At 33.4% G+C, this 16,082-nt stretch overlaps 1 protein-coding gene across 1 annotated transcript; it reads right to left on the bottom strand.

The window, feature by feature from the left end:
* Positions 1-3,435: 3,435 nt before the first annotated feature.
* LOC101390210 (killer cell lectin-like receptor 2) lies at positions 3,436-11,865 on the bottom strand. Its single transcript, XM_087441919.1, is given in 9 exon segments — positions 3,436-3,556; positions 5,800-5,906; positions 6,946-7,097; positions 7,240-7,329; positions 8,416-8,535; positions 9,358-9,456; positions 11,349-11,376; positions 11,379-11,437; positions 11,832-11,865. Coding segments are annotated over 9 exon segments (810 nt in total).
* Between the last annotated feature and the right edge of the window lie 4,217 nt (positions 11,866-16,082).

The following is a 16,082-nucleotide window of genomic DNA, read 5'->3' as shown; positions in this document are numbered from 1 at the left end:
CTGCCTCACTCAAGATCATTACTCTTCCTATGAGTTACCTGCATCCCACGTCTGTGTGATACAAGAGGTGTGAAGGCCCAATTCGGGATTATTCTGAAGGACCTTCTTAGCCTCAGAAATCCCCATGAAGTTGACTGAAGCTCAGCTCTGAGTTCATCACAGCTCATTCTGTCCAATAATTTCCTTCTTTCCCACAAAGTGTTGATCCCAAGAGCACTTTTCATACAAAATCTTTGTTTCGGATACAATTTCCCTAGGAAACTGACTTGCAACATATTCAAAAATATATTGAGACTTCTGCTGTATATCAAGATATATTTCTAGACACAAAATTTACTAGAATTCCTCTTCTGATTCACCCTTACATCTGAGTTGTGTCTCTTACACATACTCCCGAAAGAACATGTTCTTTAACTGTCACTCTAGTTCTACAGAAAAACTGCAAAAGCCTGTATAGTCTTCTGAATTCCATGCTATTTTGAATTGAATATAGAATCATTAGAAATTTGTATTCACTATTTTATAAGGCTTCCAGTATAATCTTACTTGCCATTAAATGTCATATTATGCTTATGCTAGATGCTTCTTTGAGTGGGTATATGAGAAGATATATACGGTAATGTGTTTCAGGGCATGGGCTTTGAATTAAAATGTCTAATGTCAAATTCTAGCTCTGCTACTAACAAGTTTAACAACCTTAGAAAAGTTAACTACTTCTCTCTTCTATTAAATATCTTGAGAATCAAATTTGTTAATACATGTAAATCACTTGTAACAGCACTTGGCACTAAGTAAATTTTACGTATAGCTTGCTATTATTTCATTCACTTTTTCTTAAATTGTCTAGGCTTTCTTGAGGAATATATTTGATTTGTGGTACCTTTTGGTTGTACAAGAAAAATTAGCGCATAATTGTAGGGGTCTTCTATGCTATTGTCAGCCAGCATACACCCTTTCTCCTGAGAACGCTCCACACTACAATACATATGGCTATAGTGGCCATATTTTTTAGGGCTTAGCCCTCCCTTAGCGTAGTATTATTTATTATTTTTTCTAGTGAAATTAAATGAGATGAATCTCTCTTATAATAGAAGCTATAAGCTAGGAGGCCTGAGAGTACTTATTGTCCATGTTTCCTATGATATGAAAGAAATCTATCCTCATGAAAAAACAATAAAACTTACACTGAAAGAGATAGGCAGAGAAAAGCAGCAGAGAATGCTGGTAGAATTCAAGCCCCTAGCTCCTGTTTTCCCTGTGGCTAAGCTGTATCACTACCTTTCTTATGATGTGTTTATTCAAAGTTTTCTTCAATTATATGTAATAACCAAGTATATTTCCAAAAGTTTTCACATTTTTCCCAAGCTGGGTTGAATCCTGTTTCTGTCACATGTCGTTAGTAAAGTCTGATTTGTACAACAGGTAAAAGGAAAGGAAGATAGTAGATAAGAGTGTAGATAATCGAATGAAAAATATGGAAACAGGAAGAAGTGCAAGACATAAAAAGGGATGGAAATTAAAGAGGTTAATATGATATGTATGAATAGCATGCATTTCACTCACCAAAATTTCTACATTGTACCATCATCATTTATTATAAGAATACTTTTAAATCATATAGTGCTTCATAGTTTACAGGGAGCTTAAAATTTTTCTTCTCATCTAAAACAATAGATAACATCTATTGAACACTTACTGTGGTCTTATTCTAAATACTTCATTTATGATCCTATTTAATCTTCAGACAACTATGAGTTACAGCTATTATCAACTCAATCTTATGAATTAGGAAACTGAACTCATAGATGTAGACTAACTTGCAGGATGTCAAATATATAAGAAGCGTAATAGAAGATACTTGAGTCCAGCCCTGGTCTCTTACCTCTTACACCAAAAGTCTCTCTATCACACCTGTGTTAACAAATCAAATGTCATCCTAAAGGAAACAAAAGTTCCCTAGTGAAACTGTCAAGCTAAAAATCATTGCGGTGCAATTAGAAAAAAATCCATAAAGGAGACTAAGACTACAGGACCAGAGTGGTAGGAAGAAAACCAAGAAAGACACAGCTGTTGAAAGGAGAATAATCCTGTGTCCAAAGATAATAATAACAGTAAATCAAGAAGAATGAAATAAGTAAGCCAGTAAAACGCTGTTGATAGAACAAATAATATAGGCATTGAAATAAATTGGATTCATGAATTAAACTTACTGCATAAAACAGAAACAGATACATAAAGAGATTCAAAATAAATGAATGAATGAATGACAAATAGATCCTTAGTGTCTTAAAAGTAGTCTTAATAAAAAGGAGAAAAGAAGACAGATAACAGTGTTCTGAATAATGATTGGAAAGTGAGAAAGTACATAATCCATAAAGATTTTTCACTCAAGTACATTTACTTTGAAGAGAAACTTACAGAAGGGGGGATAGAAGAGGACATGAATTTAACGGGATGGTAGAGATATATGGCTATGTTTATGTTTTGAAAGTAATGCATTTTTTTTTTAAAGATTTTATTTATTTATTTTTTCCCCCCAAAGCCCCAGTAGATAGTTGTATGTCATAGCTGCACATCTTTCTAGTTGCTGTATGTGGGTCGCGGCCTCAGCATGGCCGGAGAAGTGGTGCGAGCCCGGGTTCCGAACCCGGGCCACCAGCAGCAGAGCGCGCGCACTTAACCGCTAAGCCACAGGGCCGGACTGAAAGTAATGCATTTTTAAAGGAAGTGGTTGCAGATATGTGAGGAGGTTAATTAATGAAATAAAAACTTGAAACAGTGTGGAGGTAGAGGGAAATGGATCCAGAGTCTACTCAAAAGTAGCCTCTGACAGGAAATATATGTTTTTCAGTAGGACAAGAAGCAAGGAATTAACGTAAGTGAAATTGACATATTTAAAATCTATTAGGAAGGAAGATCTCTGCAAGCAACTTGGAAAATAGATGACTTCAGAGACTTGTTGTAATGAAATTTTATTTTATTTTACTTTACGTTCCTATTGATATTTCTTTGCATGTCTGCCGTTTTTTGTATGTTATATGTTAAATCATTTATCACCTATATTTCTCATTGTATTTGTCCTGAAGGCTTTTTTCCATGAGGTCACAATTCTAAATGAATAAATTTTAAAATATAAAAAAGAGCCAAAAGGTTAAGTATTCATGACAAATGCTATGTTTATTATTTCACTTAAATAATTCTCACAAAATCAAAGAGGTTCTGAAATTTCTAAGTTTCCCAGGATACCCTGATATTTTTCCTATAATCTTATACCCCACCTCCTTCTATCAGAAACTCATTTATCAGTTTCTGCCACGAAAAAAAGAGTTACAAACAACATGAAATAACAACAGAATAAAGGCAGGCAGATCTTGAATCAGGAATACTATGGCGATGTGAACCTCATAGCATTTCTTTTAATTTTCTTCTGATTTTTTAGTGGACACCCTTCTCACACATGCATGAAGAGGATCTGGTGTAGTTATCAGTACCAACGGTGTGTGCATTTACGTACACACATTTCCCCTGGAAATCCAGACTTGGCTCTGGTAAATGCCTGAGAAATTTAGAAAACACAAGTCACTGGCTATACTCATTGTATTCAGATTAAATAGCGTTACTTAAGAACTTACTATGTGAAATTCATTATACCAGGTACTGTGGGGAACTCAAGGTTCTCTCTCTCTTTTCAAAGAACTTATACATTTAGCAACAAAATGAAATAGGGGCCAGTCTGGTGACATAGTGGTTAAATTTGCATGCTCTGCTTCGGTGGCCCGGGGTTTGTGACTTTGGATCCCAGGCGTGGACCTACGCACCACTCATCATGCCATGCTGTGGCAGCATCCCACATGTAAAATAGAGGAAGATGGGCCAGATTTTAGCTCAGGGCCAACCTTCCTCACACAAGCAAAAAATGAGATAGGTATACAAATAACAAATAAGCTTCACAAAATGTGATAATTAATTATAAGTGGGAAAAAATACACCTGTATAGATAGGAAGAGAATGACCTGACTGGAAAATTATGGCAATAGCACAAAAAATGGGACACATAACCTGGGATATAAAATTATGTTTACATAGAGATTGGCATGCTAGAAACCATTCAACTATGCATGTACAGCTGCAACTAGAGGAAGAATATTTTACTTGTAAATGCATTGCATCAATGTAAATACATTCATATCAGCCAAAGTTAGTAATGAAATTTTGAATATTATATACATGTATATGTGTGTGTGTATAATACATATGTAATATGTCACTACACTTCCCTTTGTTCTATTGTGCACTTCAATTTTCAAAATAACCACTGAGATAAATGCCATAGGGCAGATGCTATAAAATACTCTGGTTAAATTTAGTCTTTGACTAGAGATCTAGATTATAAAGAACATTTTAGGTCAATATCAACAAAACTACGCTTCATTAACTCTAGAGCAAAATGGTCAGGTAGTATAGTCTGGAAAAGGGTAAAGTTTATCTACTCATTTATCAAATGCCTAATACATTCCTCTTCAAAATGTGAAAGGAATTAGCAAAAAAAGAATTTAGAACTGTGTAAGGAAAAATAAATTGCCAAAATTTTTTTATATATTCCTCCATTCATTAACTCAACTTACCTATTGAGTGCTCTATGTACCAAACATTGTACAAGGTTTAAAGTAAAGGAAAACTTTCAAGTCACAGAATTCTAATAATTAAAATGATCAACCATGAAAGTAGGAATAGACTCACAATTTGATGCAATAGTATGGGCAAGTGCAGGAAAGTACTCAACTATGTTTACACACAAAATATTTACACAAATTGTGAATTATTTAAATGATATATTAAATTATTTAAATATTAAATTTTTAGTATATGATAAATACGACATTAAAATCAACGATGGAAGAATAATGAATCACTTAACAGTACTTTGACAACTAATTACCTAATTGAAATATATACATAGAGAGACAGATGTAATTGTATCTATATGTGCACACACGCGTACATGTTTAGCTTTCATCCCAAAATAAATTTCAAATGAATAAAGACAATGTCAGTATACTTAAATGTTAACCATTTGTTCACATAATAAAAGCAAATAAACTCAAAAGGCAAATTACCAAAGGGAAAAAATGGCAAGACATATCTGAAAGAGAGGTTACAAACTTAATATATAAGAAATTGTACCAAGAAATAAAACATAAATATGATATAATGGGAAACATTATTGATATAGGTTATAGGAAAAACAGCCTCACTAAACAGCAGAAGAACATAACCTAAAAGAACAAAATAAAATAATCAGCTATCAAAATTATCAAAAATTTGAAATATTAATTAAGATTGGTACAGAGTGATGAAACAGCTTGCTAATATATTTATTTTTGCCACAGCTGTCTAATGCAATGTTTCTAGATGGCAATTTAGCAGTATGTGTTTAAAACCATAAAAAGGCCCAAATTCTTTGGCAGAAGAATGACAATTAAATACTTCTTCTCATTATAAATACCAGAGGTCTTCCAAAATTCATATATCAGGATGTTCTTCCCCACATTATATTTATTATCTGAAATTGTAATCAGACAGATCTTCTAATACTAGAGACATACTTACACAAATTATGAAATATCTAAATGACTTTATGTTTTATATAATTATTGACAGTATAGTATGAAATAACAAGAACAAAAGAATTAAAAAGATCTAAATTCTGTCCCCAGTAATCTTCTCTATTTCCTCCAGCTCTTTAAGCAAAAGATATTGTAAAAGGAATAAAACTTGGATTCTATTCTAGAAACTTACAGGCCAGGAGAAGGAAGGGAGCCATCCACCCACTTCCATTCATTGTTCTCTTCCTTATAAGACAGGCCAAGCCAAGTAGGACTTGCTGCAAGTAACTTCATGATACTCTTCATGGAACCAAAATACACCGAGATATTAAGACTAAAATCATATTAGAGATGAAAAATATGGAACTTGCATCAAATGAAAAGAAAAGCATCATAAAAATAAAAACAATGCACTCTATATATGCCCACTGATAAATGAAACATCAAAAAAATATTCCAGTACTGCAGTGTCTGTACTTTTCTTGAAGCAGGAATTAAATACAAAGAAGAAAAAAAAGGTAGCTAACAGAAAGTTTTATATTCAAGAGGCCACCACATCAAAATGTGAATTACTTTTCTTAACTCATTTTATCATTTATCCAATTTTGTGACTTTTTTATTATTATTATTTTTTTTGCTTGAGGAAGATTAACCCTGAGCTAACACTCGTGCCAATCTTCCCTCATTTTGTATGTGGGTCGCTGCCACAGCCTGGCTGACAAGTGATATAGATCCGCTCCCGGGATTCGAACCTGTGAACCCAGGCCAAAGCAGAGTGTGCTGAACTTAACCACTATGCCATGGGCCAGCCCCTGTGCCTGTTTTTTGAGCTTGATATATATCATTGAACAAAAATGTCTGCCTTGGGGGGATTTGGGCCATATAGAAATTAACAACATACATGTAAATGATATGGCATGTAAGAAGGCGACGAGTGCCATAAAAAATTCAGAGTGGGTAAGAAGAACTAAGACTACAGAGGGCGGCTGGGGGGACACTTATATGCAGTTGATTTTAAATAGGGATATCAAGACAAGTGTCATTAAGGAGACAACTGAATCAATACTTGAAGGAGGTGAAGTAGTTAGCCGTGGCTATATCTGAGAGAACATTGCATGCACAGAGAACAGCGAATGCATTGTTTCTACAGTGAAAGCATGACTGGTGTGTTGGTAAAAGAAAAGTGTGCTGAAGTGGAGCACACCTGGGAAAGATGAATAAAAATTAAAGCAAGAGAGTGTCCCTTTCCCCAGTCTTAGAGCTACAGGTGAGCCCTTCCTTTGACTGGTACCTACAATATGTTCATATCCCAGAAGTTAAGAATGATATACAATCTCACCATCAATCTACTCCTTTCTGTCTTTAAAAATGTAGCATTCAAAGAGACACAAAGATCAGAACAATTTAACCAAGAGACCATTTCCGTGGTTTGGTGGTAGCAGTGGTCTCTGTATTGTACCCAGTGAGTCAGAAGAGGTCCACACCTGTCTCCTAGGAAAGAAAATATTTACACCTCAGAGTTCACAGAACCTCACAAACAAGGCCTTATGGCTTCATAAGTTTTCTCTCTTAAGTGATTGAGGCTGTTATTAAGAATTATTATCAACTCAGAATTTTCTCACTTCCAGACTACGTTGTTTGGCCTTTAGTTCCTGTAAAGCCTCAATGAGACACTCATTCTGGTTTCGGAGCCACTCCAGGGTTTCTATATGGGACAACGAGACTTAGCATTAGATGAGAATACATATTACATCTGATTTTTGTGCTATTTCAAGAGTCATAATAATGATAATGATCAAGTGGCAAAATATACAAATAATTTTAGTCCACTCTCCTTCCCTACTGAATTAGTTTCATCTCTGGCTGAGATAATCGACTGCCTAAAAAGCAGCCTTCAAAAATGCACAGTATAGTGATGACAGCCAACAATACTGTATCATAAATTCAAAGTTGCTTAAAGACTGGATCTTAATTGTTTTCAACACAAAAAAGAAATGATTATTATGTGACATGATAAAGGTGTGAGCTAAAGCTATTGTAGTAATCATATTGTAATACGTAAATGTATCAAACCAACACTTTGTGCACCTCAAACTTAGCCAATGTCAATTGTCAACTGGATCTCAATAGAAAAAAGAAACCAGCCTTTTAACAAAACCAATCACTAACGGACTCTCACATGGTTGATTTAATTCTTCAGCATAGACTCGATATCTCACAAGAAAAAGTTAATATTTTAATGCAAGGTCTTTGTGAAATATTTATTGATCATAAACATAGACTTTTTTTACATTACAATTTAATTAGCAAAAATGAAGCTTTATGATTATTCTAGTATTTTGAACTCCTCTCCTTAGGAGACATTTAGAAACTATGAAAACATCATTACTTTTCACATGTTTAAGTTCTTCCATTTCCATGCTCCCTGAACATCTTATATATACCTCTCCTGCACACCATAACACTTGGGTTTATTTTTGGTTTATATGTTTTTCTCTAAGCCCGCCAAGAGCAGGGTTCATATCGTATTTATTGTCAATCACTAACCTAGTGGCCAGTATGCAGAGTATATTGAATAAATTTGAACAAACAAATTAATTAATATAGGAGGCTATGCTTGATAAATGTGAAATTCACTCAGTTTCAGAAGATGACACGAAGAACTAAAAGAGGCAAGAGGCCATAGAAACTGCCATGCTGCTGTATTAGAGAGTTCCCTATTGCACTATGCAACTAACCATCTTGGGGCTAACACAAGAAAAACAATACAGCATTCTGTAAAGATAGTTTAGTCTATCTCTAATATTACCTTTGTTTTCATCAAGAACTGTTTGGACCTGGAGAAACGTTTCTTTTTTGTTTTGGAAAGACTCAATCCAGTGGTTAAGGCTTTTCAGCTTGCTCTCTGATGACTGAACACTTTGAAAGTCTAAGAACAAGAATTCAAGACGTTTAAAACACATGCTCAATTATGAAACAGTGTTGCATTAGATTGTGAAGTTTAATTTTTATAATTTTTCCCTTAATAAAGTGCTCCATAAGTGTTTTCAAATTATAAAAAGATATTTGGCTAAGTATGTTTTCATTTATCCACTACTATTTCTAAAGTCTATGCCTAAAGCTAAGATATCTCAATGCCTTACAGGATTGAATGTGTTTATATTGGTAGAACAATGGTTCAATTCAATTAAAACAGACAACAACAACAAAAATCATATCAAATGACTGGTTGATGTAATATACAGAATTTCACTTCCTAATCAAAATTACAGAATTTTGAGTTTCAAACTATTGTTATCAACGAGAAACTACAATTTTTAAATAACCAGTTGCAAATAATTTTAATAATAACGAAAACATTCTTTTGATCCAATTTAGGCTGCTGGAGGCATGGACACTGAATAAATTGTAAAAGAAGTTACTTCATATTTTCAAAGTAAAGACAGTTGCAAATTCATCAAGCTAAGTTTCTTAGTAAGTTGTACTTTTCAAAATAATAGTATGAATCAATCATTAATATCTTCTGCAGATATTGTAACTATGCAGCCTCCTTTGAAAAAAATATGTAGTTATTGAGCACTCACAGGTCAAATTCATCCCTATAGTAAACTGTTGTGATACTTTCATGTCATTTTTTCCTGTTCAAATTGGCAATAAAACATTTGTCAAAAAGTATTATCTGAAATATGTTTAAAGAAATATAATCCGGCAAACAGTCTATTCTTTCTTTCGCCTAACTAATCAGACTTACAATGATAAACAAAGAATCCACATAACATCAAGAGCAGCAGGCTGAAGATTCCCAGGATCACAGGAATTATTCCATATAGACGAAAGGGAAAAGGAGAAGCTAAGAAACAGAATGAGTGATAATCAGACATAATGTGAGTTTCAGTAATTTGAAAGAATAATATCATTATTTTCCATTTATTTTTGTCCTTAAACTGTCCTAAATTTTCTGAAAGATAATATCCAATGTGTGAATTACTATGAACTATTAGGCTGAATGAGGAAAAAAATCTTATTTAACAGAATGTGCAGAAAAGAGTTAACATAGCAGACCTGACTGCTATCCTCAAAGGCCTACTTAGAATGTTGGCCTTGGCTGCTGTCTGGAAATTTAGATTTCAGGAGGGTTCCTACCACTATTAACTGATAAGACTGGCTCACTATGCCTAAACTGTTTGTGCAAACAATATAGTTTATGTTGAACATCTGCTTTCCTTCTGGAAGTCTGGAATTTTGTTACATGCCACAGGGGCTGCTTATGTGATCAACCCCCAATAAAGACCCTGAACACTGATTCTCTAATGAGTTTCCTTGGTGGGCAACATTTGACACATTGTCACAACTTGTTGCTAGTGGAATTCACGTAACCTGTGTGACTTTCCTGGGAGAGGACCCTTGGAAGCTTGAGCCTGGTCTCCCCCACACTTCACTCCATGTGCCTTTCCCTTTGCTGATCATGTTTGCTCTCCTTTCACTGTCATAAATGTGAGTTCTAAGTACAACCATATACAGAGTCCTGTGAGTTGTCCTAGTAAATCATCAAACCTGAGAGTGGTCTTAGGGACCTCTAGCACAGATGAAAATTTTACATACAAGATATTATTAAATATCTTTAAATAATAGGCATAAAATTTCAGTTCAAATTACACTATCCCCATTAATATGATCAAATACAGAAATGTTTAATTATTTTAAATCTATTTTATTATTAAGATGGAATTTATTTGAACTTGATGACTAGTAGCATATTCCCCTCATAAAGAATTGTTGTAAGTCTTAAGGAATGTTTAAACCAGATGATATTTGCTTTAGGCCCAAAACATCTATAATTTTATTAAATTTCACAAAAATATGTTATATCTCCACATTCTAGAAGCTAAATTTTCAGAAATCACTGCTTAGAATCTTTTAATTGGTAAATGTATTTCCCACAAAAATAAATTTATATGCTCCAGTGTAAAAAATACATATTTCCTTATATTATAGAAAAATTACACTTTTGAAACAGGGTAAAAAACTGCATCAAAAAGAATGGTTATATTTAGAATCTATGTCCAAAACTTTCTTTAATTTTCTGAAAAATATAACTCTGTAGCTATCAACCAGGGGCAATTTTGCCCCCAGGGCTCATTTGTAAATATCTCGAGACATTTTTGGTGACCTAACTGTGGAGTTGGTGATACTGGCATCTAGTGGGTAGAAGCCAGGGATGTTCTTAAACATCCAACAATCCTACACTCCCTAAAGCAAAGAGCTGTCCGCCCCAGTGTGTCAGCAACGCTGGAGTCGAGAATCCCTGCTCTAACTAAATGATGTTAAGTTTAATTACGATCAAAAGGAGGCAATCGTGTACTAGTGTTCTACTTTTTGTCTTTTTACATATCTCCTGAATTTTAGACTTTGATCATATTGTTTAAGTGTCTCAGGAAACAAGTTTGATATGAGGAAACAAGACTAAATTTGGACAAACAGCTTCTTTTTTGTCTTTAAACATGTTCCTTAATACATGAGAATTTCAAAGTGAACAAATACTCTTTTTTTTACTTCTATATATATTTTGAAAATATTTTAATCTCTATATTTTGTCTAAATCGAAAAATTTCCAAATAGTAACAACTAGAGAGTAGTAAAATAAGGGGAAAATGTTCCTTAAGATAACAAAAAAAGAACGTAAACGAATAAAATCTAGTATGTGTACTTGACCATCCATGTTGGTTCACTCAGGAATTGGGCCCCCTTCATCCTCTGGAAGAGGAGGAGGAGGAAGGGCAGGGTTGGTTCCAAATCCACAATAGGGATTGTCTCTCTCTGCTCTGTGGTTTCTTTTAGCATAGAAAATATATAATTAATTTATAACCTTGTAAAGCAAATGAGATTAGAAGTTTATTATTTTCAAAGATTGTAAGAAATATAAACACAGTAGTAGCAAGATCAAAGACACTCAAATCATATTTCTACCCAATGGTCCATCCAGTTCTTCTAAAAATATTTAAATTGATTGGTTACACTTTGGATGTAGCCAGGAAGTAGATAATTATTTCTGTTAATCATATTTAAAAGCACTCTTTTAGGTATATCTGGGAAATATTCCAGAAAATATAAGACATTTATGCCACTGCTATAATCATAACCATCAGTGTTGACAGATAAAAATAACTAAAATTTTATTTTCATTAAAATGGCATAAGACATTTAGATTAAAAAAAAAAAAAATACCTGGAGGTTGTTCACAGTCTGAAGCATTTGACATTATGGAGCCTTCTGGATGATTTCTTGTCCCAATGGTGAAGGAGAGCCTACAAAGATGTTGGTAGGTGAATGAAGAGATATTTCTACCACTATCCTCCTAGAGTTGATGAGAAGTCCAGATTAGCCTAAGGTGGGACAGCTACTTACAGCTGTATGATACTAATTTACTTCAGTAAAAACCACAGAGGAAACATGAATCAATAACTGGATATATTTCTAACAGGTTTGCAAAACTTAAAATTGCCCCTGTTTAATTAAATTATGTACAACAAGACTTTTAATAGTATCTGGTTTGTATAGGTAATACTCTATCACTCACGAAATAAATTAGGAAAAGCCACTGTCATCCAAAAAAATTATAATCGAGTAGTCTAGAGTGAAAATTCTCAAGAGATTGAGTATGTAGTGAAGGAAGATATAGGTATATGGAAATTAAGAGACTAGACAGCCAGAGGAATAAGAAAACGAATAATACTGGCAATAACAGATATTTGTTAACCAAAAGTGGATTTAAATGGCAGTCTATATGAAATAACATTTGAAGATAGAAACCATGTAATAAAATCTATATCCAGATATTGACAGTTTTGCTTACAGTTTTTCACCCCCCCCAACTTTTTTTCAAGTAAAAAGTTCTATTCACAGAAGTATGATTGGGTAGCCACCAACAATCTACTTTTGGCTGTTTCATGGTCTCACACAAAAGAAGCTCAATATTTGTAGTCGGTAGAAATAGATACTGTACATAAACAAAAATAGACATAAGATTCTTTCTCATTGGGGTTATAACCTCATAGAAACTAATATATATTTGAACGAGCTTGGTTGAAACCACACAAGATACCTCAGATACAGGCAGTTGTCATAAATTTTCCATCCTTCTATGTCCAGTTCAGATCAAATAGTCTTACAAGTAATCCTAAACGCATATCACATTTTATCTTTTAATATATGTAATGCAAGATTTATTGACTAAAAAGGATATTGTAACTGTCACTGTTCACTCAAAGATCTCACTAAAGTCAGGGATGGAGAGAGCAGAGGCTTAATCAAAAAAATCCTACATCGATTTTCTGCCCATATTGTAATTCATTTTTATTTTATTTACTTTTTGACTCTAAATTTAAAAATCTGATTGCATTGCCTTGGGTCAAAATTCAGATAAGTATAAGTGGGAAGAAGGAAAAAGTTTGAATATCACTTATAATAAGCAAATATGAAAAATATTATGTAGACATATACAGTATCCCATTCATGGGTGCATCCATTCTATTAGAGTAAAATAAACTTATTGTACTGTAGCCTTGTGATATGATTAATCACCTCTCCACTTAGGTAGTCATATATCCATGTATCTTAAAGAGAGAACCTTTTAAAGAACAAACTAGAAGGAAGGGTCTATATGCTCTTTATTTAGGAGCAAAAACTAAGCTGCATAGTAATAGGCATGCATAATTGCATAGAAGAAGGGAAAAGAGGAAGAGAAATGAGGAGGAACAAGAGGAAGGGAAGAAGAAGAAAAACAGCTAGAAGAAAAAACAGTTGGCCCTCCTATCCACGGATGCGGAACCCACGAATACGGACTGCTGACTAAGAGACTTGAGCATCCAGGATTTTGGTATCTGTGGGGGTCCTAGAACTATGCCCTGCGGATACCGAGGGACCACTGTATATGCAAATATGTTTATTTAATTCATATAAGCATAGGAAATTATTTACATTGGTGATCATAGGCAAGTGCGACTATAGGGGAAAGGAAAAAATTTTTCATATTTGCTTCATTATTAGGCGTCATTTTACACATGTATTACATTTCTCATGTTTTCAAAGAAATTCTAATAGAGATAGGGAAGTAAAAGCAAAGAATGATTCAGCATAAAAAAAATTCACATCATGGGCAAATTTTATCTTAGAGAATGCTCATAGCTGTATTATATCCAAGGACCAGAAATATTAGAAACAATGTATGTCCATAAATGAGGGATTGGTTAATTTGCTATTAATATAATGAAATACTATACATTCAATATACTCACTTTATTAAAATCTACTTTACAGCATAGTCATATGTTCATGTAGATAAATTGAATAAAAAGACTATTTCAAACTAAAAAGCTATGGCACAGCAGGGCAAAATGAAAAGGCAACCTATGGAATGGGAGAATATATTTCCAAAAAGTATATGTGATAAGGGGTTAATATCTAAAATATATAAAGAACTCATAGAACTCTATAGCAAAAAAAACACAAAAAACAAACAAAAAAACCCAATCTGATTAAAAAATGGGCAGAGGAACTGAATAGTCATTTTTATGAAGAAGATATACAAATGGCCAACAGGTACATAAAAAAGTGCTCAATATAACTAATCACCAAGGAAATGCAAATCAAAACCACAATGAAATAGCACCTCACCCCTGTTAGAATGGCTATCATCAAAAAGACAAAAGATAATAAGTTTGGCCAGGTTGTGGAGAAAAGGGAACTGTTTTACAGTGTTAATGGAAATATAAATTGATGAGGCACTCTGTAAAACAGAATGAAATTTACTCAAAAAATTAAAAATAGAACTACCATATGATACAGCAATCCTACTTCTGGGTATATGTCCAAAGGAAATGAAAACAGGATTTTGAACAGATATTTGCACTCTCATGTTCATTACAACATTATTTGTAATAACCAAGATATAGAAAAAAACTAAGTGTGCATCAACTGATGAATAGATTAAGAAAATAAGATGTGATATATATATATACACACATACACACACACACGCACAATGGAATAGAAGGAAATCTTTCCATTTGCAACATTAATGGACCTTGAGGGCATTGTGCTAAGTGGAATAAGTCAGACAGAGAAAGACAAATACTGAATGGTATCACTTATGTAGAATCTTGAATAAAAGTCAAACTCATAGAAACAGAGAGTAGAAAATTCCTTGCCAAGGGGTGGGGGTGGGAGAGGTAGGTAAAAGGATACAAACTTTCAGCTATAAGATGAATAAGATCAGAGGATTTAATATATAATATGGTGACTATAGTCGATAACACTGTATTTTATAATTGAAATTTGCTAAGAGAGTAGAACTTAAATGTTCTCACCACTCAAAATGTTATATGTTTGTATATATATATAATATACATACATATATACATGTGGTGTGATGGGTGTGTTAACTACTAGATGTGAAGTATCCTTTCACAATGTATATGTATATTAAATCATCACAATGTACACTTTAAATATCTTACAATTTTATATGTCAATTATATTTCAATAAAGCTGAAGAAAAAAGAAATGTATAACTTAAAATCATACAAGGATAGAAAGGAAATGGATGTGTATACTTTAAAATGTTGCCAGTAGATGCTATTAAGCAGTATATCATGGCTGTCGCTTATGTTCTTCTTCGAGCTCTAATGTATTTTTAAAAATTTTTTATAAGGAGCACTCTACATTTATAAGAACATAAAACAACAAATAATACTTAAAACTGTTAAACAAAATAGAAAATCAGCATATTATTTCTTCATCATCTTTCATTTTTCACATCAGTATAGGCATTATTTTCCAATTTTTCTTTTGTTAATAAATTTTGCCCTTTTCATTTAGAAATCATAGCTGCATAACAAATTTGTTCTTGTTCCCCGTTTACCTTCTTATATTTAATAATTGCTGACTATATTCAGTTAAGAATGTCATCTCTATAAACTCATTTTTTCTAATTATACACAATCTTACAACCTACAGTAGAATTCCTTCACTTTCTGATTGAAAATATAAGGCTTTCCTGACTAAACTGAATTGAAGAATGTATAATATAATGAAAAAAGCACTGGATAGTTTCAGAAAACCTGTGTTGGAGTCAATATACTTGGAGTCAACAAATTTGGATTCTCATCCAAGCTTTGTTGTTTTGATAGATCAGTTTTTGTAAGTCAATTGCCTTTTGCCAAGCCTCCCAGTATGATCTCACTCATTAAGTAGTAGATAATAACGACAACAAACAAATAGAGACAGAGATTGGATTGGTGGTTACCAGAGGGGAAGTGGGGAGGGAGGAGGGCGAAAGAGATAATTAGGCACATGTGTGTGGTGATGAATTGTAATTAGTATTTGGGTGACGGAACACGAGAACATGATGTAATCCATGCAGAAACAGAAGTATAATGATGTTCACCTGAAATTTATACAATGTAATAAACCAATGTT

The sequence above is a fragment of the Ceratotherium simum genome, chromosome 17 (assembly GCF_057802395.1).
Source record: "Ceratotherium simum simum isolate JZ-2026a chromosome 17, ASM5780239v1, whole genome shotgun sequence".
NCBI classification, from domain to species: Eukaryota; Metazoa; Chordata; class Mammalia; order Perissodactyla; family Rhinocerotidae; genus Ceratotherium; species Ceratotherium simum.
This window is presented reverse-complemented; position numbering and strand designations above follow the sequence as displayed.